The following is a 26,228-nucleotide window of genomic DNA, read 5'->3' on the forward strand; positions in this document are numbered from 1 at the left end:
GCCTTCATGTGAAGTTTGCAGGACCATTCCCAGCTCTTGCTCGACCACTGAAGTAGCCCATTAAGTGTCACCTGTAATACGATCCACTGTGTGTGTGTTTTTGCCAGTCGGTTTGATGTATGATTCATCTAATGTTGGAGTAAACACTAGACTTCATGCTGCCTGGACTACACAAGCTAAATGGCGTACTTGTGTGTTAGCAGTAGAGTCTTTTTGGTCGGGGCTGTCACGCCACCTCTGGCTTGCATTAGACCAGAAGCTGTTTATGAGTGCAGCAGAAATATTTAGTTGAAACAGTTGGGGTCACATCACCCGGAAACATCACCAGATGTTTTGTAGGGCAGGCGGCAGGGCTGTTAGAAAGGAAGCAAGGGGGGCTTGGTCTCAACTGGACCAGCAGTCAGGTGTTCTGGGTGCCATTTTATGGGCCACTCTTCTAATAAAAATGAGCTTCTGGGACCACTGTGGAAGATCACAACTCCCAAGCCCTCAGTCCCACTCCTCCACTTCTCTCATTTTCCTTCCCCTGCTCTCTACTGTCTCTGGGAAATCTTTTTCTAGCCTAAGCCTCATTTAATCTTCTCCCTGATTAGTCTGCTGTGTTCCTTGGACTTCATGATGCTGTTTGCTCCTCAATACTCTCTGAACCTCTGAGGTGTCACACAGCAGCTTGTACTGAGATAAAGTTACACACTGTTGGACTCTATTTAGTCAATAGCAGAAAGACACCAGGTAAATCAAAGAAAATAGAGCTGAATACTTATGCACACCACACTTTTCAGTTTTTTTATTTACAAAAAAATGCTTTGAATCATGTATAGTTTTCTTTCTACTTGATGATTGTACACCACTTTGTGTTGGCCTTTTACATTATTCCAGTGAAATATATGTTTGTGGTTATAATGTGACCAGTTCCAGGGGCATGCATACTTTTGCAAGTCACTGTTTTATGGTCAGATGCAAAAGTAGTATCCCATAATGCATAGTCAGCTCACACTACTAACACATTTAGTGCTGGTTCAGATGTTGTAAAATGCTGCCACACCCTGACAACAATGCCACTTGAAGAAAGACACACAGCAGCAAACATTGCAGAGTGGCTTGAGGAGGTTATTGCAAAGTTTGATGTTCCACCTGAGAAAGTCAAATCTGTCATCCACGACAATGGTGCCAATATTGTAGCAGCAGTGAAGATTTTGGCAGAAAAGCATAAGTGGGCATCTGTGCGATGTGCAGGGCACACCCTGAACATGGTGGTACAGAATGCTCTGAAGAGCAACCAGAGCATCTCAAAGTGTGTGGCAGCTGCAAGATGTCTTGTTGAACATTTAAAAAAAAGTGAACTGGCTTCCACAAAGCTGAAGGATAAGCAACAGCAAATGGGCACAGCATCACACATGCTCATACAAGATGTAAGCACTCGTTGGAACAGTACTTTCCACATGCTGTGTAGACTGCTGGAGCAAAGATGGCCGGTAACTGCTGCACTATCTGACCCAGCATTGACACCACGAGGAAAACACTACCTTGATCTTAAGTCAGAGCAGTGGAATATTATTGAGGAGATGAGCAAGGCTCTTCAGCCATTTGAAGAAGCAACGGTGTTTCTGAGTGGGCAAGACTACGTTACTCTTTCTGCACTTCCACAACTTGTGCAAAGCCTCAAGAAGTCCATACAGACCCAAGTTTTTGAGACTGCACCAGCTCAGTCATACCAAGCTGAAGTGATGGCACAGATCACAACAAAATGGGAAGGACTATTTATGTGTCAGCCTCAATCCTCAAATACTGTTGTACTTACTGCTGCTTTAGATCCCAGATTTAAGAAACTTAAGTTCTTGCCCCCAGATGAAGCCTTTAAGATCCAAAGCATGGTTCAAACAATGGTCCTTGATGTCAAAAAGAAAATGAGACAGAAACATTCAGGTGAAAATGAGGTCTCCACTGTTGCCCAAGACAAGCCTGTAGAGCATCAGCAGAACACCAACACATTTTTCAGCAATCTACTGGGTTCTTCAGAATCCAGCACAAGTGATGAGGAGGATGAGGAACAGCATTTGAACCAAGCTGTTCAAAAGGAAGTCTTGATGTACTTTGGAGAGCATACACTGTCCAAGAGGGAGAACCCACTTCTATGGTGGAAATCAAATGCAGCACGGTACCCAACACTGTCAAAACTTGCAAAGTTCTTTTTGTGTATACCAGCAACATCAACACCATCAGAACGGCTTTTTTCCGCAGCAGGGAACATTGCATCGAAGCGGAGGGCAAGCCTCAGTTCACAACATGTCGACATGCTCACTTTCCTTCACAGCAACCATAGTCTTCTTTAAGGCTTCATTAACAGTTAAACACATGCACACCTGTGTGTTGGAGCATTTAAGAAATGCATATTGAAGAATAACATTCAGTATATGTTGAATTTCAGATATTTTTTTATTCCATCTTTGAGAACATCCAAGTTGATTTTGTTGAGGTTCAAGTTGTTTTTGTAAAGCCAGTGTTTACTATTTTGCCTTAGTAATCTTTTCTATTAATTCTTTTTTTATTTCTCCTCTGTTTTTGCAGTTAAGAAAGCAGGAAATCTGTTCTACCTCAGATTTGAAACTTATAATTTGAATGTATAAAAGGCAGTATTCTCTGGTTTGCCTTAACTTTTCTATTTAAAGCTAATGAATATTTTTTTTACTCTTTTGTGTTAGCACTGAAAAAAGCAAGGAATTTGTTGCACCTTAGACTTAAAATATATTGTATAAAATGCAGTATTTACTATTTTGTCTAAACTTGTTTTATTTTTAAATCAAGTATTTTCTTTATTTATCTTTTCTGTTTGAACTTTAGAACAAAAAAGCAAGAGATTTCCTGTACTACTGATTTAAAACTACTGGAGGTTTAATGTTATTGCATTGTTATTATCAATAAAATGTTAAAGAGTTAAATGAGTTGTTTACTTAGTTCTTTTACGTGTATGTGTATTACTCACTGAAGATAAATACATAAACTAAAAGCTGGAGTATAGACATTTTTATAAGCATATTTGTGAGCCTGCCACTTTATTATTTGAATATAATTTAATATCTTAGTATAACTTTTCTTCAGGTTAAAGCAAACTACTGTTACAAGTAAACTTTCTAAACTACAAACATTTAACTGTTAGGGATGCTCAAAAAGGAGATATTGGACTGATCTGGACTAACTGGTGTTATTGCAGATTTGCCAATAGTTTATTTTATACATTTTTTTATCCGATTACTCGATTAATCGTAAGAATAATCGATAGATTACTCGATTACTAAAATATTCGTTTACAACAGCCCTACTGATAAACATGTAAAGTTTGATAAGCTGGAATCTTCTGTGCTGACAGAAGATTCCTGACAGTTCCTAACGTTTTTATCATCTTTGCATTCTGTCAACATGTTTCACTGACACTTTCTGTGAACAACAAAGGATTGTCATTATCAAAAGCTCATATTTGTGCCAGAGCTCTTTTTTCTTCTTTAGACATTCATAAACATTTTGTTATCATTTGGCAGTTTTTCTCAAGCCAGATAAATTTAATTTACCAAACATTTATATCTTATGGAAATATGTAAAATGTTTACTTGATTTTCTTCTATCCTCCATCCTTCAACCTACCTTTGACGACCCCTTCTCCTTCATGTGTTTTGCAAATTCACTGGCCTGCATAAGTGTGCTCAGCGGTGGGGAGGGGAACGAGGAAGAGGGTCTGCAGCGTCAGTTCGCTCATGCGAAAGCATCCAGAAGTGCTTGTGGTCATTATCAAAGCAAAAGTCTGAACATTGCTGGACCAATTAGTTTTGACCCAGAAGGAAAAGACTGTAGACTGGAGATGGGCATAGCTCCTTCTGTAGCTCGCTTAGATGGACACACATATTTGCATACACCATTGTATGACACACACACACAGACACACACACACATACACATCACACGCACGTGTACACAAGCAATGTATTTACATATTTGTAAATACCTATACATTTCTTAATAATCAACGGATAAAGCTTTATTGCAATGCTTCCCCTGGTATTTATGTGATTTGTCTTTGCAGTCACTCTAATCTTTAGCTCCCTCCAAGAAAATTACTTTTTAACATCTTTATCAAATTAAAAGATTACTTTAAATCTGAAACTGTTGAAGGTATGAATAATTTTGAGTTTTATCTGTATATAGTTAGTAACTTGATTACATTGTATGCACATACAAGTACACAGGTGAGCAGAAATCAGTAAAACTTTACTCAAGACTTTATTTTAGTTTAATCAAATTTACTCTAGCTGATGCCAGATATGAACTCAGTACTGAATGCTGAAATGAGATTATCTTTAACTATAAAGTCAAGTTAGTGAGTTTCCTGGGGACTTTGTAAAATGTAAGAAAAAAATTACAGCCTAGCTAGGATTAACAGTGAAAATGATTATTATGATGATTATTTTTAGAAACAGAATTAGCAACAAATAGTAAAGGGAATTCTGACATACAACAGTACCCCTTATTAAAAAGACTGCATTACATCTGGATGAGGCGTCAGTGATATATACCTTTACGCCAAACAGATTCAACTGGTAAACCATTCCATGCAGCTCTGTACACTGACCCATAATCACACAGCATATGTCCCTGCATGTACATTCCTGCAGTATTTTCCTCTCTGCATCCCTCCCAGCTGCCAGCTCGGCCTAGACAGGCTTCTCTCTGACTTGTTAAGGTAATGATCTAATCTGCGGCCATCAGGGAGAGCAGCCTTTAGTGTTTAATGTGTGGCCAGGTGGTACAACTTCAGAGATTCACAAATTAAAGGACCAATGCTCAGCAGTAATGAGTAATGAACTGCATTCAAAAGCTGCTCGCTCGCTCAGCCAGGCCTCAATATGGCCGGTTCAAATGGACAACTTGACTGCTTTCTCTATTCCCCAGACGCTGTGGTAAGTTGCTGTGAGTAGCTCAGACTTATACAGACACCATTGTATACATGTTAATTTCAGAAGATGAGTTAAAAAGGGGGTTATATGTGGGGTTCCAGTTAAAAGGTTTTTATGTCTCCTGCTATTTAGCCCTGATGATGCTACAAAATATGACAAGTGATGAAAAACGAGAAAGTAAAACTAAAGAATTCTGGTTAATTTTCTGGCTGCAGCTGCAGTAACTAGCTAAAAAGACTGCCATATTATACCTTATACGTTATGTATATGTTGGGTTTGTAACGATGCAGACATTTTTGTTTGACCACTTTGAACGTGTCTCTTCCTTTCTGACATTTTTATACAATGCTTTGCACATTTTCACACCCCTTTCCCTCTACATTTTCCTCTTCAGCCTTCATTTTATTTTGCCAAGATTCCATATAATACACCAACAGAAAATACAGCATGCAGAAACAAAGTGATATATGATTAGATTTTATTTTATTTTTTTACCAATATCTAAACTAATAAGTCCACCAAGTTTCCTTCAGAAGTAACTTGAATAGAGTCCACCTGTTTGTAAAAATGTTAGTATCAACAGGGCTGTTCGCTATCATGAAGACCAAAGCAGCAGGTCAGGAATGAAGTTGTGGAGACATTTAAACCAGGGTTCACATACATTTTGCAAAACTCTGTTCAACCTATCATCTGAACATAGAAAGAGTACAGATAAACTGCAGACAGGGCGACAGTGCCTCAGGGATAGCGGTTTGTCCTGTAACCGGTGGGTTTCCTGTTCAAACTGTCTCAATCTTTGTCAAGGTCAAACCAAAGTACCACATTCAGTTTTCATTGTTGCAGTTACATGACAAAAATAGATTTTGCCTCATCTCACCCCTTTTTGTCACAATCTCACCTGGCAAACATTTCTCCCACCTCTACATACAAAACTGTTGTGCAAGTGGTCAGAATTAGTGTGTGTGTGGGGGGGGGGTGCGTGTGTGTGTGTGTGTGTGTGTGTGTGTGTGTATGTGTTTGTTTATGTAGAAAACCGCCCAAACTACTCAACCTCCAGAAGCCAGTTTTTCAGCCAGAGTACAGGATGGATAGGGTTGAGGAGAAATTGTCAGAGGCCAGGAGGAAGTAGGTCCTGTTGAACCAAAGCACTAAACTCCCCCTGTTCAGATCTAATACAGCAGGTGAATGTCCCACCGATGCCATCTGAGTTTTTTTTTTTTTTGGCTTACGATAACATGGAAAATAAAAATAAAAGTGGCTTGTATACTTGAATCGCACTTTACTAGGTTCAGAGGACCCTGAAGCGCTTCACACTACGTTCAGTCATTGACCCATTCACTCACAAATTCACACACTGATGGTGGAAAGCTACCTTGTAGCCACAGCTTCCCTGAAGCAGTCTGAGAGAGTGATATCTTGTCCAACGGCAAGGGGATCCAACCCAGTAACTCGATTACCACCGTTGTCACCGCTGCGCACCTTGAACACAGAAACAAATCATAATCAGTTAAAGATTCTTCAGAAACATTTGTAGTTTGTACTTTCCCAGACAATGTTTCCTGGTTTCCAACTCAGTAGTAGAACCCTGCATGTTTGTAGTTCAGTAATATGCAGTTCAGAATTTTTTATAGTGCATATCTAATTTACTTGAAAGAAAAGGCAGCTTCGGAATCTGAAATACCTATCCGCAACGCTACTTGACACGCTATTAATTTGGGTTTGCAAATCTAGGAGTGCCATTTATTCTCCTTGGTACTTATTGGTTGTTTCTCCAAGAGCAGCAATATGGAATATAGTAGAAATTAGTGTCTGCACATTTATTATTAACTTCAGCAATCAAAACTATTTTCTCAAATTCAGTTTTTGTCATTTTGTTACTTTAGTTTAGTTTACCTTGCCTGAGACTAGCGGTTGTGACTTGGCTCGACTTGAGGAGCTTTAGTTTTAGGAAACCATTCTTAGGATCCACTCAATCAGGGCAGAACGACCTATGATTGAACTTCATTTTTGTTTGCTGGCTGTCATTGAGCAGAGGGGAATGAATATTCAGATGATGGTTTTAATTGAAGAGAACTAGTGTTCACACATGGTAGGGCTGGCGGTGGAGGTGAGTGCCCGAGGCTGACTCCCTGTGCAGCCCAGACCTATGTGATCACAGCTCAGTGGAGACTGCAAGTCCAGCAACACAATGCTGATACCCTAACCATCTTCAATGCCCCCAGGCTTCCATCATATCTGGAATATTCTGCACACAAACAAAAGCTCCACCGCTCAGAGGAGGAGAGGAGGAAAGTAAGGAGGTGAAGGGAGGGGATGAGTGAAGTGAATGACAGCATAATTTGATATAGCAAACATGTTAATGTGCTCAACAAATGGGATTTAAACAATGTTAGTCAACCATGTTAACACAAATGTGCTGAATGGGATTTTGCTCCAGTCAGCAGAAACTCTGGAACAAGAGCAACATCTAGAGTACATTTACTAATTTCACTAATATTAATATGCATGAGTCAGCACAAGTCAGTAAGGAAAAGGGAAAAGGCAAACAGTGATGTGCTCAGTCTGATTTCCCTCACAGGAAACCTGCTGGAAAACTGCTCTGGATCTTCAGCTGCTCTGTTCGGAAAATGAAAATCAACATCACATTTATGAAAGAAAAAACAACAGAATCAGTTGTCATCAATGGCACATGAAGTAGATTAAAAATACATGCATGCAGTTCAGTATACTGTACACTGCAAACTCATAAAAATAGCATAATAACACTTCAGGAATTAAATTCAGAACCTGCTGGTTTATTCAAAGCTTCTTGCTCTGTAGCAGAATGTGGTATCTTCAAACTTAAAATCCAAATCTGCATTGCAGTTATGGAATAAGAAAAAAGAAGAAAAAAGATAATGGTCTCTTTTCTCTCTTCAATTTTCTGTGTAGTTTCTTTCAATTTGTTACAGAGTTTTTGGTCATGCTTCTTTTTTTCTGGACTTACCAAAGGACATTAAGTTCATTGAAGCAATTATTGCTTTTACCAACTCAACCTTTGGTTCTTAAATTAAAGGATAATTTAAATTTTTATCCCAGGTGGTCTGATATGCTTTGAAAGAGTCAGTTTGAACATCATTTTAATTATTTTTTTATAGGTGATATACAAAACCATTTAAAACACTGGACTAATACAAAAGCTGTTATTTTTATTATTATTTATGTATTATTTCATTCATTATTGCTATTTAGAAAATACAAACACAGGATTCACCAACACCTTTCTACCTATGAAAGAGCTCAAACTGCATCCCTGCTAGTGCATGAAGAATAGTGTGAGTCATCGCTATTTTACACAAATTCACAGAATTCCAATAAAAAGATTGGAGAAAATGTTTATTATTATTATTATTATTATTATTATTATTTATTAATAACATTATTATTATAATTATTATTATTAATTGTTATAATAAACAAATTATTTATTTTAAATAATAATAAACAAGTGATATGGCAGTTTTTTCCAGCCATTTCATGGAAATCCTATAATAATATAATGATATATAATATTATTTTAATAATAAGAAGAAATATTATTATTGAAATAAAAACATGATAATAAAATGTCAAACAAAAATTTTACCAAAAATCAAAATATTTACCAGAGATATTTATTATATGTAAATATTATAAATATCATATTTGCTAGTAATTCGTTCCTGCCGTACTTGTGGCCTCTTCTCTCTCCCCCTTCCTCTCACTCCAGCCATAGAAGCAAACAGCTGCCAGCCTTCATTCTTCCTCTGTCAGAGGTTTCCTCCAGTTAAAAGTGTTTTTCCCCAGCAATACTCCCAAGTGCTGTTCAGGATGCATTGCTGGGCTTCTGTATCTAATCCTGACCCACGCAGGTTTTTGAAGTGATAGGATTTTGAATGTAAATCTAAAATGACAAACATTATGTATTATACTGTATAGAGTTCCACTTTTGTAATAAATATACATGTAATAAGATGTTTCTGTGTGTTAACACTGAAGCATGTTGTGATTCATTACAGTGATACAATATCACAGTCTAAAGAGTAAGAATCCTGGGTTGTGTTTTGACCAGTCCATTCCTTCTGCTTAGTGTCATGAAGTGGTGGTTTGTTGGTGAGGTGGAGAGGCCCAGGATGAAGTGGAGAACGTATGATGTCTAAACAAAACTCAACGCCAGGAACCACAGGTGAGGAACGAGACAGAACTCAGCAAGACAACAATGGCAAATGACAAGGATCCAGCCGGGAGACACAGACACAGGTGAGTACAAATACACAGCAGAAATAATCAAGGAAACATGAGACAGGTGGGTCTAATCAGGGACTTGACAAGACAATTCAGGGACTACATTAACTAATAATCGCACAAAAACCAGATTCTTACACTTAGGACATTTTCAAACTAATGTAACAAACTTATTACAGTTAAATTACATTTTCCAATCATGTTTCAGTCAGGAATATTGAATATTACTGTTTGCTCAAAATTCATTTGATATGCAGTACAGTTCTTTTTGTAATGATGAAAATTTCTAAAATGTTTTCTTTCTTTATTCCATAAATTTCCCTGCACATTACCTGTAATATAGAGTGGAAGTGAAAGAGTTAAGACAGAAGATATTTTATTTATTTTATATCTACTATTTCTGATCAATATATTTTACTCTTGTTGTTAAAATTACTTTGCTTGTATTTCCATATATACTATACTATAAGGAATCTATTTTGTCAATTCTTAGGTGTGGGTCTAAATATAATATTGTTTATAATTTACTATTCTGTAATTTTACTGAAGCACAATAGTTGCACAGGACAAAGGAAAATTCACCTTTTTGCATTCACCTATTTGTATATCCTTCATCTTTACATATGTTTATTTTAAACAGATGTAAACACAATGTGAGGGTAAGCCGCTCACATTGTTGCACAACGTAGCAGTAAAATGGATTCAGATGAAATGTTCAAATTTAGTCAGTTAAGTCTTAGCAGATCTGAATCTTGTTTGCCTGATTGTCCCCCCCCGAGAATAAAAATCTAAAATATATTCAGATTGTCTCAAACACAAATTAGGTGAATAAATATGAGTATTACTGTTGTGCAAAGAATTATTACTACATGAGGCTTGTTGGTTGCCAAGACCACTGCAGAGAATAAAATGGTTGAGTGATGCTGGGTCCACTACCCCTTCACCCCCTCACGCCTGGTCCTCCTGCCGTGCTTATAGGCACCTCCTGTCCTGCCCGGATCACCCACTCCTCATCCACATTAATTGGCTGTCAAAAATATGCTGAATTAACGGATTAATGAGCATGGATTTGAATCCTAAGTTTGGTAAAGGGGGGATGTTTCCCTGCCATGGCGCAGGCTTTCCCTGCCTTCCCTCTCGTGTTCGCAGGCCTGTTACAGATATGCATCCAGGACATTTGAGTGGATTGCATTTCATTAGTTTGATTTGAGCGGACAGCGCTAAGCTGCTGAGGGCTCTGCGCTGACAGCTAATTACAGGAATCAGCCTTGTCCACTGATAGAGAACAATGGGCTTGGATGAGCCCGCCTCGCCAGGGGGACCGGCCCTGCCTACATCCCCAGCGTTTGGCTCTCGCATAGTCCCCACTTTGGAAATCCGCTACTTGTGTTAAAGCCGATGGAAAGCCTAATTGAGTGCTACCTACTTCCTCAACTAAACTCCGCTTTAATTTGAAATACAAACAGAAATACAGGAAAAGAGCATAAAAACACCCATCCAAGCCACCCCAGATGCAGCCCCCCAGCCCCTCATTCTACACCCTGCCTCCACCATCTTTTCCTGCGACCTCCAGCACACTCACCCAGATCGGCTGGTCGGCTGTATGCATGCGCTGATCCGTCCGCTTCCGTAACTCCGTCTATCTTTAAATCATCAACATTAAAATGCGCCGTTCACTCAAGTGAACTCTACGGCCCTTAAAAGAGAATTAAATGGATTAGCACAAATGTCAGTAAATTTAGCGATGCATTAAGCTTGCAACATTCCGAATGGCAGTTTGCAGTCAGACAACTGGATTAGTTGCGCTCGTGCTCCCCACCCTTCATAATCGTTTGTCAGCAATCATGTTGTTTTCTCTGCTGACCAGGCAAGGAAGTTTTTTTTTATTTTGATCTCTAATGATCAACTTTGTTTGTTGCAAAAACTAAAACTCTCCCCGATCTTCAGGGCCCTTATAAGCTTTAGCATTAATGGTGAAGGCAATTTTAAATTGAGTCTCCGTCTCGTTTGTGCTCTTCTGTCTTGTTTGGGAGGTACTGATATGGCCAGTGGCGAGTGGCCAGGTGCGCTGACACAGACTATTATTTTTGGAGTGAGCACCACCATCTCTCTGCTTTTTGTGCCATTTTCAGGTCAGGCCTTTAGGTCATTTTCCCTCACAGATTCTACCAGTCTATTTTCTGGTAGGCTGATGGAAGGTAATGACTGAGCAGCTGATGGTGGTGCAGGCGGTGCATGCATGTGACCATGTCATTTTAGCTCAGTGACAGGGCCTGCTGTGGCCGGCGTCTGCCAGGGGGAGTGCCAAGGATGAGGCAGAACCCTACGCCTGGTCTGAGGGGTCAACGTGAGGTGGGCCCCGCACTGACTGACAGGGCACTGGGGTTTGTTAAGGAGATTTGTCCCCACTCTGGATCTGCTGTCGGCCCGGTTGTGGCACTCGTGTCAATTTGCACCCCACGCATGTCGCTACACTGGGTGACAGGTGAGCAGTGGTATGGCGTCCTGTCCGCCTAATTGTACCCCGCAGTCCTGCTTGTGTGTGGGCGCAGAGAGGAAGGCTGAGGCCCAGGCCTGTTAGCGCCCTGCTTGCCCTTGGCGGCCAGGCCCAGAGCAGCCTCTTCAGCATGTGAGTAATCCAAGGTGAGGGCCTGTCGCTCTGTCAGCTGGTTGTCTACTGGCTGCAGACAATGATGGACACGCTACTCTGCACGATGTCCCACAAACCTGCCGCTGCACATGTGGGTGGATCCATGTGCAGACGTTCAAACTGAAAACACACTCAAACAAGAAATCAAGTTACATTCACAGAGAATACAAATGAAAGACAGAGAGATACTACAGAACATGTATGTCTTGTATGGTGGTTTCCCTGTGGAATTAAACTCTTTCTTTGTGAAGAAGGAGTCAGGGGACATGTTGCAAGTGGGATTTTGCCTGGGGTGTATGACTAATAGAACAATCTTGAAACAACACAAACATTCTACGGAGGAGAGATTATGGCATAATCCATAAATCCATGCAAATATCTGGGCTTCTTTAGATTGATAACTTTTCACCAATTGGCACTGAATTGTCGAAAAGCACATTTCGATTGTATTGTAATTTATTCATAGTTGAACTGCCTTTTATCTTTGATGACTCAATACAGAAAGTAATGCATTTGTGTTGGCAACTGTTTTACCCTGGAGGACATCCTAGAAGGTTGCATTCTTAGACCATGCCTTTTTTAATGTTGCCTATGATTATATCGGAATATCATAAGACAAGTATCGCTTTTCACACTGATGTTACAGGTGAAGGAACTGATAAAATAAGTAGATATTAATATGTTTCTACATGTTTTAAAAATACATTTAAAGAGTTGTCAAACTGTTTTTGACAGTTTTGACAAACCTGTCAAAAACAGTTATTTTTTGATGAAGATGCATCTTCATCTTCAGATGAAGATGAAGATGCATCTTCATTTTGTTCTTTGCATATTGTATTAGTACTTATTCACTGACAAATACATTAACCTGTAAAACGGTTTGCTTAAATCTTTAAATAATCTTATTTCATATATTATAATATGCATGAGTTAGCTCTGCCTCATTTTGTTGAGTTTTTCAAACGAAAGAGAGGAAATGGTTCGGGCACATTGCTAAAAGCTAGAGGTGACTGAGATGTAACACAAATACAAACAGTGCTTGGGGCAGGTGTGGCAGCGGTAAATGTTGGAACAGTTTATGTGCAGATGTAACATTTATCTTAATGATGCATTTTTAAGGATCATTACATTCATTGACGTTTGACTTTTTGTATCTCTGTTTTGCTTTGGTCTTTGCTTTGATCAGTTCCTGTTTGACTTCATCTTTATGTGAATTTGTTTATTTAATTTTCTTTTTTATAACATTCCTGCTTTGGACTATGGAGGAAAAAAAGATAATGGTTCAGTTTGGTGCATTTACTAGTTTAAAAATGTAATTAATGTTGCACTGCCCCATTAATACATACGCAGATAAAAATGAATGAAGCAGACTGATTTGAAGTCAGTTTTGACCAAATTGTATTACATACACCTATTATAAGGACGTGTTTGAAAAGTACATTGAGAGGAATTTCATTTGGTATAATTTGGCCTTAAATGTATCAACTGAATTATTATTAGTTGATTTCGAACGTATTTTGAAAGACCCAACATGTGCTGCAAGAGAAAAGCAGATTAAACTAATCCATAAAGGCTTATTATTATTATTATTAGTAGTAGTAGTAGTAGTAGTAGTAGTAGTTTTTAGTAATAGAGTAGTGGTTGTAGTATTCAGAAAATAATCAATCAGCTTTATGATGTGGGCAGGGGGGCTGGAGGGCTGTGTGTGTTAGGAGTGTGTTGAGTTGGGGAAGTGTGCCATTTCCTGGCTCATGAAGGCCTCAGTGCCAGCTGTGTGGGGCTGGTGCTGCTTCCTGGGGGCAGATGCCTGCAGTTCTGCCTCCATGATCCCAGCTCCGTTCCTGCACCAGCCCCTGCAGTCTGCTTCACGCCTCCGGGGGTGTGGAGAAGGGGAGGTGTGGGAGGAACGACACACACACACACACACACACACACCCCCACACACACACACACACACACACACACACACGCACACCATTCAGTGCATTCACACAGTCACACAGAGCACTTGCAAGTACAAGTGCAATTACACACACAGACACACACACCTCTCAGGCTCCTGAGCATTAATTAGCCAGCCTACAAGTCTGCTGCTCCATGGTCTACCTCCATCACACGCTGGAAAAGCAGGCAGAGGACGGAGAGGCACAGCTCATCAGCTAATTCTGAGGAACTGGGAGCTGTGGCTGGAGACGATAACAGAGGAGTTTCCAGTCACTTTTCTGCTTCTGAAAATTGGCTCCTCCTCACCCTCAGCCAGCTCGTCCACTCCTTTCATCATCCATTCTCTCTTTTTTCTCCTACTGCTTTTAAAGTGTGCTGTTAGCAACACCACACTGGCATCTAGAGGCCTTGTGCGGTACTGCAGCTCCTCAGCATCTTTGAATGAGACCGAAAATGAGAACTGATTAAGCAGCAGCGTGTTTGTGGGTGTTGTTTGGGGTCAGGGTGTCTGTAGAACCCATTGGTACTGAAGGAGAGACAACGCTGAGAGCTGAAACAGTGCAGATCAAAGTCAGGTCCAGTTACCTGGATGGATGAGATTCACTTAAACCACAAGAAGTTTCATAAATCAGCGACATTCCACCCACTTAAAGCAGATGTTTCTGCCTTCAGTGGCTATCCATCTTGAAAATATAATATATTTTACAAAATAGCCACAGAATGTTTTTTAGATTATGACAAAAACATCAAGACAGTGAATTCACATGTTTTTCTTTAAAGAACATACATTTTTTGTCTATTTTTTCTCAAGTTCCTTTTACAGTTTACATCTTTAGATTTTTCACCGAGCAAAAAGTTTGTTTCAAATGACTTCCAAAAATTATTTCAGAGTTTAAATCCTTTATTTTAGGATAGGATAGAAGAGATGTTGAAGCATCAAAGTAAACCTCCAGCAGTACTTAATTCCATATTTCCTTTCTAAATTATTTTGTATTTTGTTTTATTCCACACAAACTAACCCTCAAATAAGAAGGAAGAACCATTGTTTGCATAAGCACTGTGATAAAAGATCTCTGTTATGTGCAATAAATATTATTTTTATATGCCCCCAAATATACAACTGTCAAAGGTACATCAAGATTTTATTCAATTTTAAGATCAGTATGGAAAGTTTCGGATGAAATGACAGAATATTGAAAAATAAATAAAGACAACCCATGAATGTTCACTTGTGTTTATTGCTTTAAGATAACATTAAAATACCTTTAATATTATCTAAAATTAGCATTTTTATCACAATATTGTTCAATAACTTTTGTAGCCATATGAATAAAGAAAGATTTGAGAGGAGGATGACAGATGCACTGGATTCATGGTAACATTTTTGCATGAGGTTTATTTTTCAAAGTTCTCCTCAAGGTTTTCACATTTCACGCAGCCAGAGTCAGTCTGCTGACGGCTTCTGAGGTGAGCGATCCCCCTCTTGCTGTGCGATCGGGTCGGATGCAGAGGTCTGTGGAGGCTGTTGGAGTGTGTGTTCTGCCCTGTGCAGGGCACAAACGTTCTTGCTGCACTGATTTCCGATAAGTCTTCACCTCCTCCGCTGCTCATGGCCTGCGGCTCCATCCTCCTTCTCCTCTGCATTCGATCAATTGACTGACGCTACTGACCAGCTCCCACAGCACACCGCCCAGGGAGGGGAGTTATTGGAGTCGTGTGTGTGTGTGTGTGTGTGTGTGTGTGTGGGGGTGTGTGTGTGTGTGTGTGTGTGTGTGTGTGTGTGTTGCCTCGGATACTTTCTGGTGGGGCTGTGCTTGCTGAAATGTTTGAATAATATTAAAAACAGAAAAGTAACTCAAATTGCTGACCAGAGCTATAGCTGTAGTATTTTTTTTTACCTTTTCTGGGTTTTTTTGTTTTGTTTTGTTTTTCCCCATTTTGGCTGATTTAAAAATGTTGCTGATATTCAGTTAATATTTCAAGGAATATAGACAGAAAACGTATAAGAATGACTGCTTAATCCTGATATTTAATCAGTTTAACTGTGTCTAAACTGTTCACATATGTGCCCTGATGACTAAATTTGACTAAATTTGATCAAATGAAAAAAAGAAAAGAATAAATGTAACTGCAACAGTTCATCAACAGATTTCCCAGTTAATATTAGGGATTCATGCTTCAACCCATTTAATGCATTACAATATGTTAAGCTTTCTACAAAGTTCAAGAAAATATGCCATTTCCCTTTCAACCTCTGTATATTTAATTATAAAAAAAATCCCTAGGATACAAATATGAATTTCCAATAAATTATTTTGCCAAAATATTTCCAAAAGAGAGCTAAAAGCCTCGGGTTTCTGCAGTAGTGAACATTGAAGTCCTGCAGTCTCACAAGTATGGTGAGAATAATTGTAAACAGGGAAGGCTGCTGTAAAGATGTAAGTATAAGGGTGATTTGTTGGCTTTACAAACAAATTCCAGTGTCATCACTTTATTTAAACTATACAGTTCTCACAGAAGAACTATTCCTCCTGACAGCCGTCCAGCTTGTTTGATGACAACGTGAATTGAGGTGTCTTGCTCTGCATGCTGCTAATAAAATCATACCTCTACAAGTTCGCCCTTCGTCATTCGGCCGATCATTCTTGGTAGCATTGGTGGATAATGCTGTGGTTTTGCAGGTCCGTGCAGGATACAGTATGTAGTTGGTACTTTAAAATAAAATGTGTCCGTTCCAGCCGGCCCTGGTTCTCTACATGTCTCCCTTCTATGTGGTTTTCATTGACAAATTCACTTGAAAACTGGGGTTCTCAACATCTGGCTCAGGGATTTTTCTTTAACCATAAAGGTAAACCCATCTGAAGAAGAGATGAGTTAAGAACACAAGAAGTCCTACTTTGAGAGCATTAGCAGTCCTTTGTTTTGAAGGTAGACATATATTATGGGGAAGTTCAAAAAATCTCATCTGGGTATTGAGATAATCCATCTTTCCTGGTGTGAACCATTGGTTTTACTGTGGAGTTGTCTGGTTAGTTTGTTTAGCAATTCTACAGAAAATGTTTAGGGTGAAATAACACACACACACATATATATATATATATATATATATATATATATATATATATATATATATATATATATATATATATATATATATATATATATCTAATGGACAGTACTTTTTAACCAAATCTAAAATTTCCTATTACACTATCCCTTATATCCATTGCAGGTATTTAGCAGTAAAGAATGAATCGTATTTGTTGAAAAGACATTAAAGTATCAAGTCGTTCTCACCAGAATGACAACAAGTCTTCTTTAAACAACTTGCAGGAAGCCCTGCAACAGATGGTCTGCAGACCTCCAGAGACTGTAATCTTCACATCATGGAGTATGTCTGGGATTACAAGATGGGAAACAACTCTATCATTATCAAACACCAAGAGCATTTATACAAACATTTGTGTTTGCCACATGCTGTACTGTAGATGTGGTCATTTGAAAAGCATAGAATATCCCCTTTTTCTTCTTTGCCTGAAAACATTTGTACTCTGCAGCATGTGAGCTTGCATGCATCTCTGGAACAATTCAGAGATCAGTTTTCCTCTTTCCAAAATCCCTGCTGCGAATTCAAAAGCCTCTGTGGGGCAAACGCCTTATTTTTTCTGCTGTAAGAGCTCACCTTTGAGACAGCGACCTGTGGATACCAGGTGTGTGATAGAGAGTATTGTCCTCAGGGAGAACAGGGTGCCTGCTGTCATGGCCAACAGCACAGGTGTGTGTGTGTGTGTGTGTATATGTGTGTGTAGTCATCACCCCAGGGAGCTGGTCAGCTGTTGTTTCATACAGGAGATTACACAGCTTAATCAGGCTGCCTGATCAGGTGCAGCTGATGCTGTTCAGGCTCACAACACACACTCCCAACCCCACTAGAAGCACACACACACGCGTACACACACACCTCCCTTTACACCCAATTAACTCCGTTAGTAAGTTCTCCACGCCAGGGGACCTCAGACACACCCACTGTGTACAGGTAAGCCGAGTCTCAGATATGTGCAGGCCCATACATGTAGATCAACATGCAAACACACACACACACACACGCACGCACACACACACACACATGCGCGCACCCACACACACACACACACACACACACACACATTGTAATTCACAAATAGGTCCCATATAGATGAAACTCTGTATTAATTATGTTGAGTCAGACGTGATCTAGTCAATGAGGACAAATTGTGAAGCACACAAATCATGGCCAGTAATGTTACATTTTTGTTACTTCTTTGAAATAGTCTTCACTGGAATGATTTTAAAATATAATCTTCTCTTGAATTTTAAAAGCAAAATTTGTGTGAATACTTTTGAACTGATGATTTGTTTTCAATCAGGCCTATATCCAACATCCAACACCCGCATGGTTTGTTGAAAGCTGGGCTCTGACCACACACTGTTTTTTTAGCCAACAGTGAGTTTCTGGTATATTTATGGTTGAATGTTTGACCATCCTCTTGTCATGTTTGCTAAAGCAGGAGCAGGCCGACATATCTCCATCTACTCACTGTCTGAAAAACAATAGAACAAAACATGAGAATAATCCTATTTTAAATAAAAGCCTGTGTGTTATGAAGGCTTTAATTTAATATGAGTATTTTTCTATTTCGAGCACATTATTCATATATAGAAAATATTCTGTCAGTTTAGTTTTTTAAGACAACCTACTTCCATCTTGGACAGAAGGTTGCAAAGTGAGCAGACAGAATTGTGCACATTTTGTTATTTCAGCAGCTGAGGTTTAGCTTACAGCTGACTGACGTTGCAGCCGGCTCTTTGGAGCAGAGCTTTCACTGTGCGTTTGTGTACAGCCACCCAGACTGTCTTGAAAAATTGCAGCCCATCTAACAGTTTCTCTGTATTCCATAAACTAAGACTTAAGTCTCCTCTGCTCCACCAAAGACAGGCCTCTGAGATTGTGCGCTTCACCAATTTTTGGAGGCTCCTGCGGCGCGTCTTCGACAGTGTCCTGAGGGCTGACAAGAAGACAGACACAGCTTCTGCATGGCTGTCGCTGCCTCTGTCTTTATTTTCCTTGTGCTCTTTCTCTCGTTCTTTTTCTGCTTCCGTCTCACACTTTCTCCCTCTCTCTGATGCCACTGTGTGTCTGGAGATTAATTAAACGGCTGCCCAGCCAGCCACTGGCACACCAGCCATCATCAGGCTCTCCCCAGCATCAGCTACCTGCCACGCGGGGCTGCACAGAGTGTTTGTGCTTGTGCACCTCCACACACCATTAAAACAGATCTGTTCTATCAGTGTTTTGTGTGTGCCATTTTTTTTTGGTGTGTGTGTGTGTGTGTGTGTGTGTGTGTGTGAACACTACATAACTGCACATTTTTCAGAATGTGTTCATTGCTGCACGTTTCTGTGTAATTGCTTCCATCTCCACACTGTTGTGTTTTAGTTTGCGTGCACACATGCATGCATGTGTGTGTGTGTGAAAACTGACAGGAATCTCAGCGTTTATTGTTTGCCATTATTGGTGTCATTATGGCTAGCACTGGCATCAGCGGTGTGAGTGCTCCAGCAAGTCATATTATTACATATCTCTCCTTTCCACAGTTCTCCAGCTGTCAATTTACTGTGGAGTCCCTTCACAAGAAGTTTTCCCTCGCTGTCACGTCACTGAAGGCTTCCTTCTTCTGATTCCCTTCAGTTTTTCCCCTCGTCTTTGTTCTTCTCAGTTCTCGCTATGCTTTAAGTAAGCGTGCCGACGTAGTGTTTGTATGTGAGTCGGGGTTACAGGGGTAGGGTCAGTGATACTGGCAGCTCAGCCCGTCTCTGCTCAGTTTTTTGGGCCCTAATTGAGACATGCTGTCAGAGTGACACATTTGCATGAGTGTGTTTTTCTGGATGTGCTCTTTTTTTTTTTTTACTCTCCTGCAGCTCACCAGTTGGTTAATCAGCCCTCCATCACTCACAAACAGGAGCATGCACACGCACACACACGCACGCGCACACACACACACACACACACACACACACACACACACACGCACACACACACACACACACACACGCACACATAGTCATATAGTCTCATATATACACACATGCACTTTTCTAATAACTGCATGTGAAACTGTTAAGGACCAGATTTACTTCTTATCAAGACAGGAACAAGAAGGAGAAAAAGTTTCAGAAGAAGACAGACACAGCATTGAGTTTTTGAAACATGATGCTACAAATGACAAAAGTGTCAGAATGTGTTCAAACAAATGCCACAGAAACGTCCTTCACTTCAATGCATTACATTAACCATGTTCCAACCCAGCCAGAGGTATGTTTCCCTTTCCATGATTATATCTTTTTGATTATAAAAACTAAAAAAATCTTTTATTTTGTAAAATATTTTATTTTGGTGAACCCTAACCTTCTACATCATATGTTTCCTTTTGTTACTTTTTTCATTAAATACATTGTCATAAGTTATCTGCACTTGGCTTCAATCAGTGGTCATAATTTGACCATTGGGTACCATAGTGGACTGGAAGTGGATCAGTGACAGAAGTTTTTGTGTCTCAGTGAGTTTTCATGTAGGAGGCATAACCGTTTTGTGTCTTATGGTAAGATGTAAAACTTTAAGGTTTTCTGTTGGTCTTGGGGAGTTCTACAACTGTACCAAATTTCAGACTTCTATGTTAAATTAATGCAGAGGGTAGTTTGAAAGTTGCTTAGGGGGCGCTATTGATCACTTTTACAAAGCCCTTAAAACATGTACCTTTCACACACAACTGAATCATATGCAAAGTTTGGTGACTTTTAGAAAATATTTAGGCCTCCAAATAGCCACTTTATTTTTGCTAAAATTCATAAAGCTTACAATTTGTAGCACTTAGCTTATCAGGGCTAATTACACATGACCCAAGGTGAAGTGTAAATGAATGACTCAGCTCACAGGTTTTCAGTCCATCAAACACCATCAAGTTGTTCTGCAGTGTGCCTGTTTTTTATTACTAATACCAGCATGGATAGAAAGATTGTTTTTTTTGTTTTTTATCCAAAGGGAAATTCAAACTTAGTCGCAGCAAAACAATATCTCTCAAGAAACATAAAAATACAATAGGAACTGGGTTAGAGCTTTTCTCAATCTGCCAATGCCTCCTCCTTTGTGGTTTGACCCTGTCTATCTGCCCCAGATAGTCTCCATGGTACCAAATGTATTATGCCTTGCATGTATAATGATATTATTGGTGGGCAACAAAGCTTTATTACATGAACCCTCCTCTACCTTCACAGGTCAGAACAAGGCAGCGGTGGGAGAATGTATTATAATGAATGCCAAAGCTAAGCACTAAGAAGCATTTTGCTCTTGCTGCTCTTAAGGAATATGGATTATGAATGAGGGCGGGATCAAACCTGCTGTGGTTTCAATATGTATGAATCTTTTCATATGCAACAAGCCTGCTGCTTTATCCGTCACAGCAGGTGTGGACTAGCAAGCACTTCTGCTACCGCTAAAAAATGCAGCCAACTGGTTTACAATGTTCTTGGCTCTGTGCTGAGCTGAATTACATATATTCAACAATGCTATTATGTATTAATGAAATTCTATTTTCCGCTGCGATAATTATAATTAAATTCTTATTAATCAGATATTTCTATACTAATTTTATATTTCGATTCTTGTGTTCATTCTTGTGGCCATTGATAGTACATGGAAGAACGATCATTTCTCTGCTGCTCATCCATGTTAGCATACTGTGTTAAACATAGTAATCATGAGAGAGCCTAAATAAATGACATATCAAATCAACACACAAGTAGTTCACCAAATACAAAATGCATCTTCTTCCAATCACATTGCAGCCTTAAGACTTTAACTGTGCAGAAAGGCTGTGAGCTGCTTCATTACTCTGAGCTTCAAGGGAATGAAGTGACGTATCACCTGTGACCCTGTAACGAAGCGACATCCCCATAGCAAACAGGAAGCATTCCACTTTTTTCTGGCTCAGATTGAAGACTTGTGACTTTAAAGAGATATATCTCATCCCTGCCACTCACTCTGAACTGTGTACCAAATGCTTGAGCATATCAACAGAAAAACATCACTACCATCCTGTGGTTCCTAAATTTAAAAAAAAAAAATCCTACTCAAAGATAGGCCTTGAGTTCTAGAAAATGGGCAAATGACAAGAGGCAGGGCTTGCAGATTTTGGTGTTACCCAAGAATTGCACAGCTCCTGTTTTGTTAAGCCTATTGCCCCTAAAAATAAATCCGGTACCTGATAACACCCCAACAAAATATCTCTGGAGTTGTTAACCGGAGCCTACACCTGATACACTGAGCCCACATAGAGACGTTCTGTTACCACCATAACCCAGAAAACCTAAACCAGAACCCATTGGCTACTACACTGTACCCAATGGGTACCTTTAGGACTGGGTCAAGTGCCCAAATAGGGCTTGACCCAAAAATCCATTCTTGACTTCTGGGGCTTGCTTTAGGCTCAGGTGTAGAAAGCTACAGAAAGACACATTCACATGGTTCCACCTAGACCATCAGACGGATGATCTCTTCCCTCTGCTGATCTTAGAACACAGTTTGGTTTTCCTCTTTACGTGAATTGGGACCAGAGTCTGTACCCATCCATCCATTCTGACATGTTTATCCTTACAGGGTTGTGAGGGTTGCCAGTGCGGTCGACGGGTGAGAGCTGGGGTACACTCTGGACAGATCACTAGTCCACTGCAGGGCAACACAGAGACAGACAGGACAAACAACCGTACACACACATAGGCACACACACACACACACCCACACGCAGACATTCTAAATATGTATACAGTAAAGTCGGTAACACTTTATTTGAAGGGGGTTGAATAAGACTATCATGACACTGTCATAAACATGACATAACACCTGTCATGAACATCAATAAGTCTTCATGAATAGTTATGACTGTTGTCATAAAGCGTCATTCGGTAAATAATGACAGTACAAAGTTGACATTATTCAAAATGTCTTCGCTATGACAACTTGATATTATTCTAGACAAAATGTCTTCGTTATGTCATTAACCAAGAAATCATGATCTGACATAAATTTGCCAGAATAGTAGTCATAATGATTTAATTAGTACACTAGCAAAAGCTTTAACAAAACAATGATTAATATTTCCACTCCCTAAAATAAAGCAAAACAAGTAGGACAAGCAATAAAGATTTCACTAAGCTTTATTACACGGTCAAATGATTTAATAACAGACTCATTAACAATTTATTTACATCAACTAAAGTGGAACAAGTAGCACCAGTTATGAATATGTCATTAAGTGTTATTACAGTGTCATTAATATTAACTATTACCTCAAGTAAATTGAAACTAGTAGCAACAATTATAAAGATGTAATTTATTATTACAATGTCAAATGCAATGCTAACAGAGTTATTGATATTAAGTTTTACCTCAAATGAAGTGAAACACACTGGACCTCTTATAACTACCATCATAACTGTAGAACAAACCCTTTGTACATTGGAATAAAACAAAAGATAACTTGTTCTAAGATAACAGAGGGTTTAACATCTGGTCAGTATATTGTTACTCTGAAATGCTGATTGAAAAACTAAAACAGAATTACTTATTCTTTAACTTAAGAAAATAGGTTCTTTCAACAGTAACATTTTTTGCTTTGATTATGTCAGCCATCTCCTTCGTAATAGTCTTCCTGTAATGCTCTGAAAACAGGAGATCTTCTTCTTGTCTTCATTTCCTGGAAGCAGCTCTTTGAAGGTGTCCAGAAATGCTCAGAAATTACAGCTGTTCTTGCAATAACAAAAGGTGAAAGCCTTTTCATGAATTCAAACTTGGTGAATCTCTTCTGGACATTCTCATAGTCGGTGATGACTCAATTCATTGTGGTCACTTAAAAAAAGAACAAAAACAAAAAACAATGTCATCATATTCCAGCATTTATTTAAATACCATTTCAAAAATGTCCCTTGCTGCACACTGTCAGAATGGTAGACTGGCAGACAAATGCCTAGTTAACATGACTGATTGTTATAAAGTGCAATACAATTATTTCTTAATACAAGTGGAATAATAACTGGAGCTGAACAAAATTATTCTGATCAAATATTTGTCTGGCAGAAGTTCAGACAGACTGCCACTGTTATTCAAATGCATCATTTAACATATAGTTTTAGGCACATGAATGCATCTTTTTACTTAATGAGCATTCTAAATGATTTCTAACCAGATACTCTAACTTAGGGTTGTTTGCAAGAAGCTTATTAATAAATAAATAGATTTAACATCAGTTTTAGTTGTCTAAAACGTAACTTAACTCAGCTGGTGAATGTTGATTCCTGCTCCCCATTCCCCACTTACCTGGCTGTCCCACCCCACTTCACATGGTGAAAATATTAACACAAAAACGACTTACCTAATTTTCTTGGGGAATATTTCATCTGCTTCTTTCTCTTTGGTCAAACAGGAACTTCTTTCTCTAGTGGCTGGTCCTTATTATCATCCTCCACACTCGTAGCATGTCTTCATTAGCCAACTTTGTCCTCCCCACCATGTGTCCTTAGGCTAGCCTGGGTCTTCATGTGGCTAAACTTGCCAAAGCAAAGAACACAAACTCTGTGTCACATCAGCCAAGTCGCTAAATAATGCACATGAAGGATAACTTTGACTAATATATTAGCTTTTAATTTGCTAGATTAAAATTGGAGGGGGAAAAAAACAATTTGCCTGTCTTTAAAATAATATTAAGGGCTAACGTTACAGTAATTGTGTTTAATAACTTTAGCTAACATTAACTTACAGCAAGGTAGGATTGGCTTGAATTCCTTATAGCTAACATTACAGAGAAAGAGAACATAGTCAATGTTATTTTCTCAAAGAAAATGTAAAGTTAATAAGACACATACTTCATATGTATTGGGTATCAAACTTCGGCTTCTTTTTAAACAGGAGATCTGGCCATTATAACTTGTGTTAGGTTTGCGCCACAATATGGAAGATTTCTTCTTCACCAACACACTGCACGCCTTTTCGTGCACTGCTGCCTCTCACTGGTGGAGATGGTGTATTTATAAACACAAGGGCTACTTAGCCCTTGTGTTTATAAACACAAGGGCTTAGTAGTGCAATAGCACTACTAAGCCCTTGTGTTTATAAATGGGGTCCATACCAACCGACCCCACACACGTAAAACTTTTATCATTTGCCACAGTTCTCTACGTTTGCCTCAGTCCTCGCACGCACAAGGGTTAAAACAGCCTTAAATAATGTTTCAAATGCTAAGTTCATAAGTGCTTTGTAGACATCTTTCTGTAAAACTTTAGGATCGATTAAATTAAGAAAATTAAGACTAAACAACATGGCAGAGCTTTATAATATTACTACATAAAGCTAATTTTTAAAGTTTAATCGGTAATATTTTTATAACAAATTTATGTCAGATCATGATTTCTTGGTTAATGACAAGTTGTCATAACGAAGACATTTCGAATAATGTCAACTTTGTATTAAAAGTGTCATTATTTACCGAATGACGCTTTATGACAACAATAATAACTATTCATGAAGACTTATTGATGTTCAAGACAGGTGTTATGTCATGTTTATGACGGTGTAATGACAGTCTTATTCAACCCCCTTCAAATAAAGTGTTACCGTAAAGTCTAATATTTCTCTTATTTCCAATTATATAGCACCCAAAAACATTTTTTTTCCTTTCCTGACATTTCTCTTTGCTTTTGACAACTGAATGGATTTGTGAGACAACAGGAAATGAATAAATCACAGTGCACATCGATGTGGTCCTGGGTGTGAAAGTATGCAGTTAGGTGTGTGTGTGCTGTAGACTGTGTGCAAATCTATCCCTGGGCCTGGGGAACCTCTTCTGCAGGTCTAATTACTTTAATGAGGGATGTCTCTCTATCTATCAACCCTACCCAAGGGTACACATTAACATTCCCCCCTTATAGACATACACAACTTCACTCACAATTAACCACAAATTCATCAGCACAGTAAATTCTCTCTTTTGTCATGTGAAGCTTTTGCCAGAAAACTTCCAATGCTGACTGGTAACTCAGGTCAAGTGATTCAGCCCAGGCTTGTTTTGATTCTGTATAATTTAAATGTGTATACCTGGACTGCAAGCTGACGTGGTTATTGGTAATTATTCATTTTGTCCTTCTTTTTCTGGCTTAACAGATCAGACAGTATACACAGTTATTATTGGCCACAACATTTCTTCTGCTACCAATTTAAACTGGCTGACAGGTATATAAAATATATGTTTGTTTTGACCAACAGCTATCAGCCAAGAAGTGTGAATATATTTGTAGGTAATTGTGTGTGCGTGTGTGTGTCTTTTGTGAGTATCTACATA

General features: G+C 39.0%; 1 protein-coding gene across 1 annotated transcript; it reads left to right on the forward strand.

Moving 5' to 3' along the window:
* The first annotated feature begins 1,045 nt into the window (after positions 1-1,045).
* Positions 1,046-3,313, forward strand: LOC148157764 (E3 SUMO-protein ligase ZBED1-like). The gene has a single exon (XM_088008505.1). It carries the CDS (start codon positions 1,056-1,058, stop codon positions 2,331-2,333), a length of 1,278 nt encoding a protein of 425 aa, XP_087864631.1. The 5' UTR covers positions 1,046-1,055; the 3' UTR covers positions 2,334-3,313.
* Positions 3,314-26,228: the final 22,915 nt, after the last annotated feature.

This window comes from Poecilia mexicana, unplaced genomic scaffold, assembly GCF_051168715.1.
Source record: "Poecilia mexicana isolate PSO_F unplaced genomic scaffold, ASM5116871v1 scaffold_9, whole genome shotgun sequence".
In the NCBI taxonomy this organism is placed as follows: Eukaryota; Metazoa; Chordata; class Actinopteri; order Cyprinodontiformes; family Poeciliidae; genus Poecilia; species Poecilia mexicana.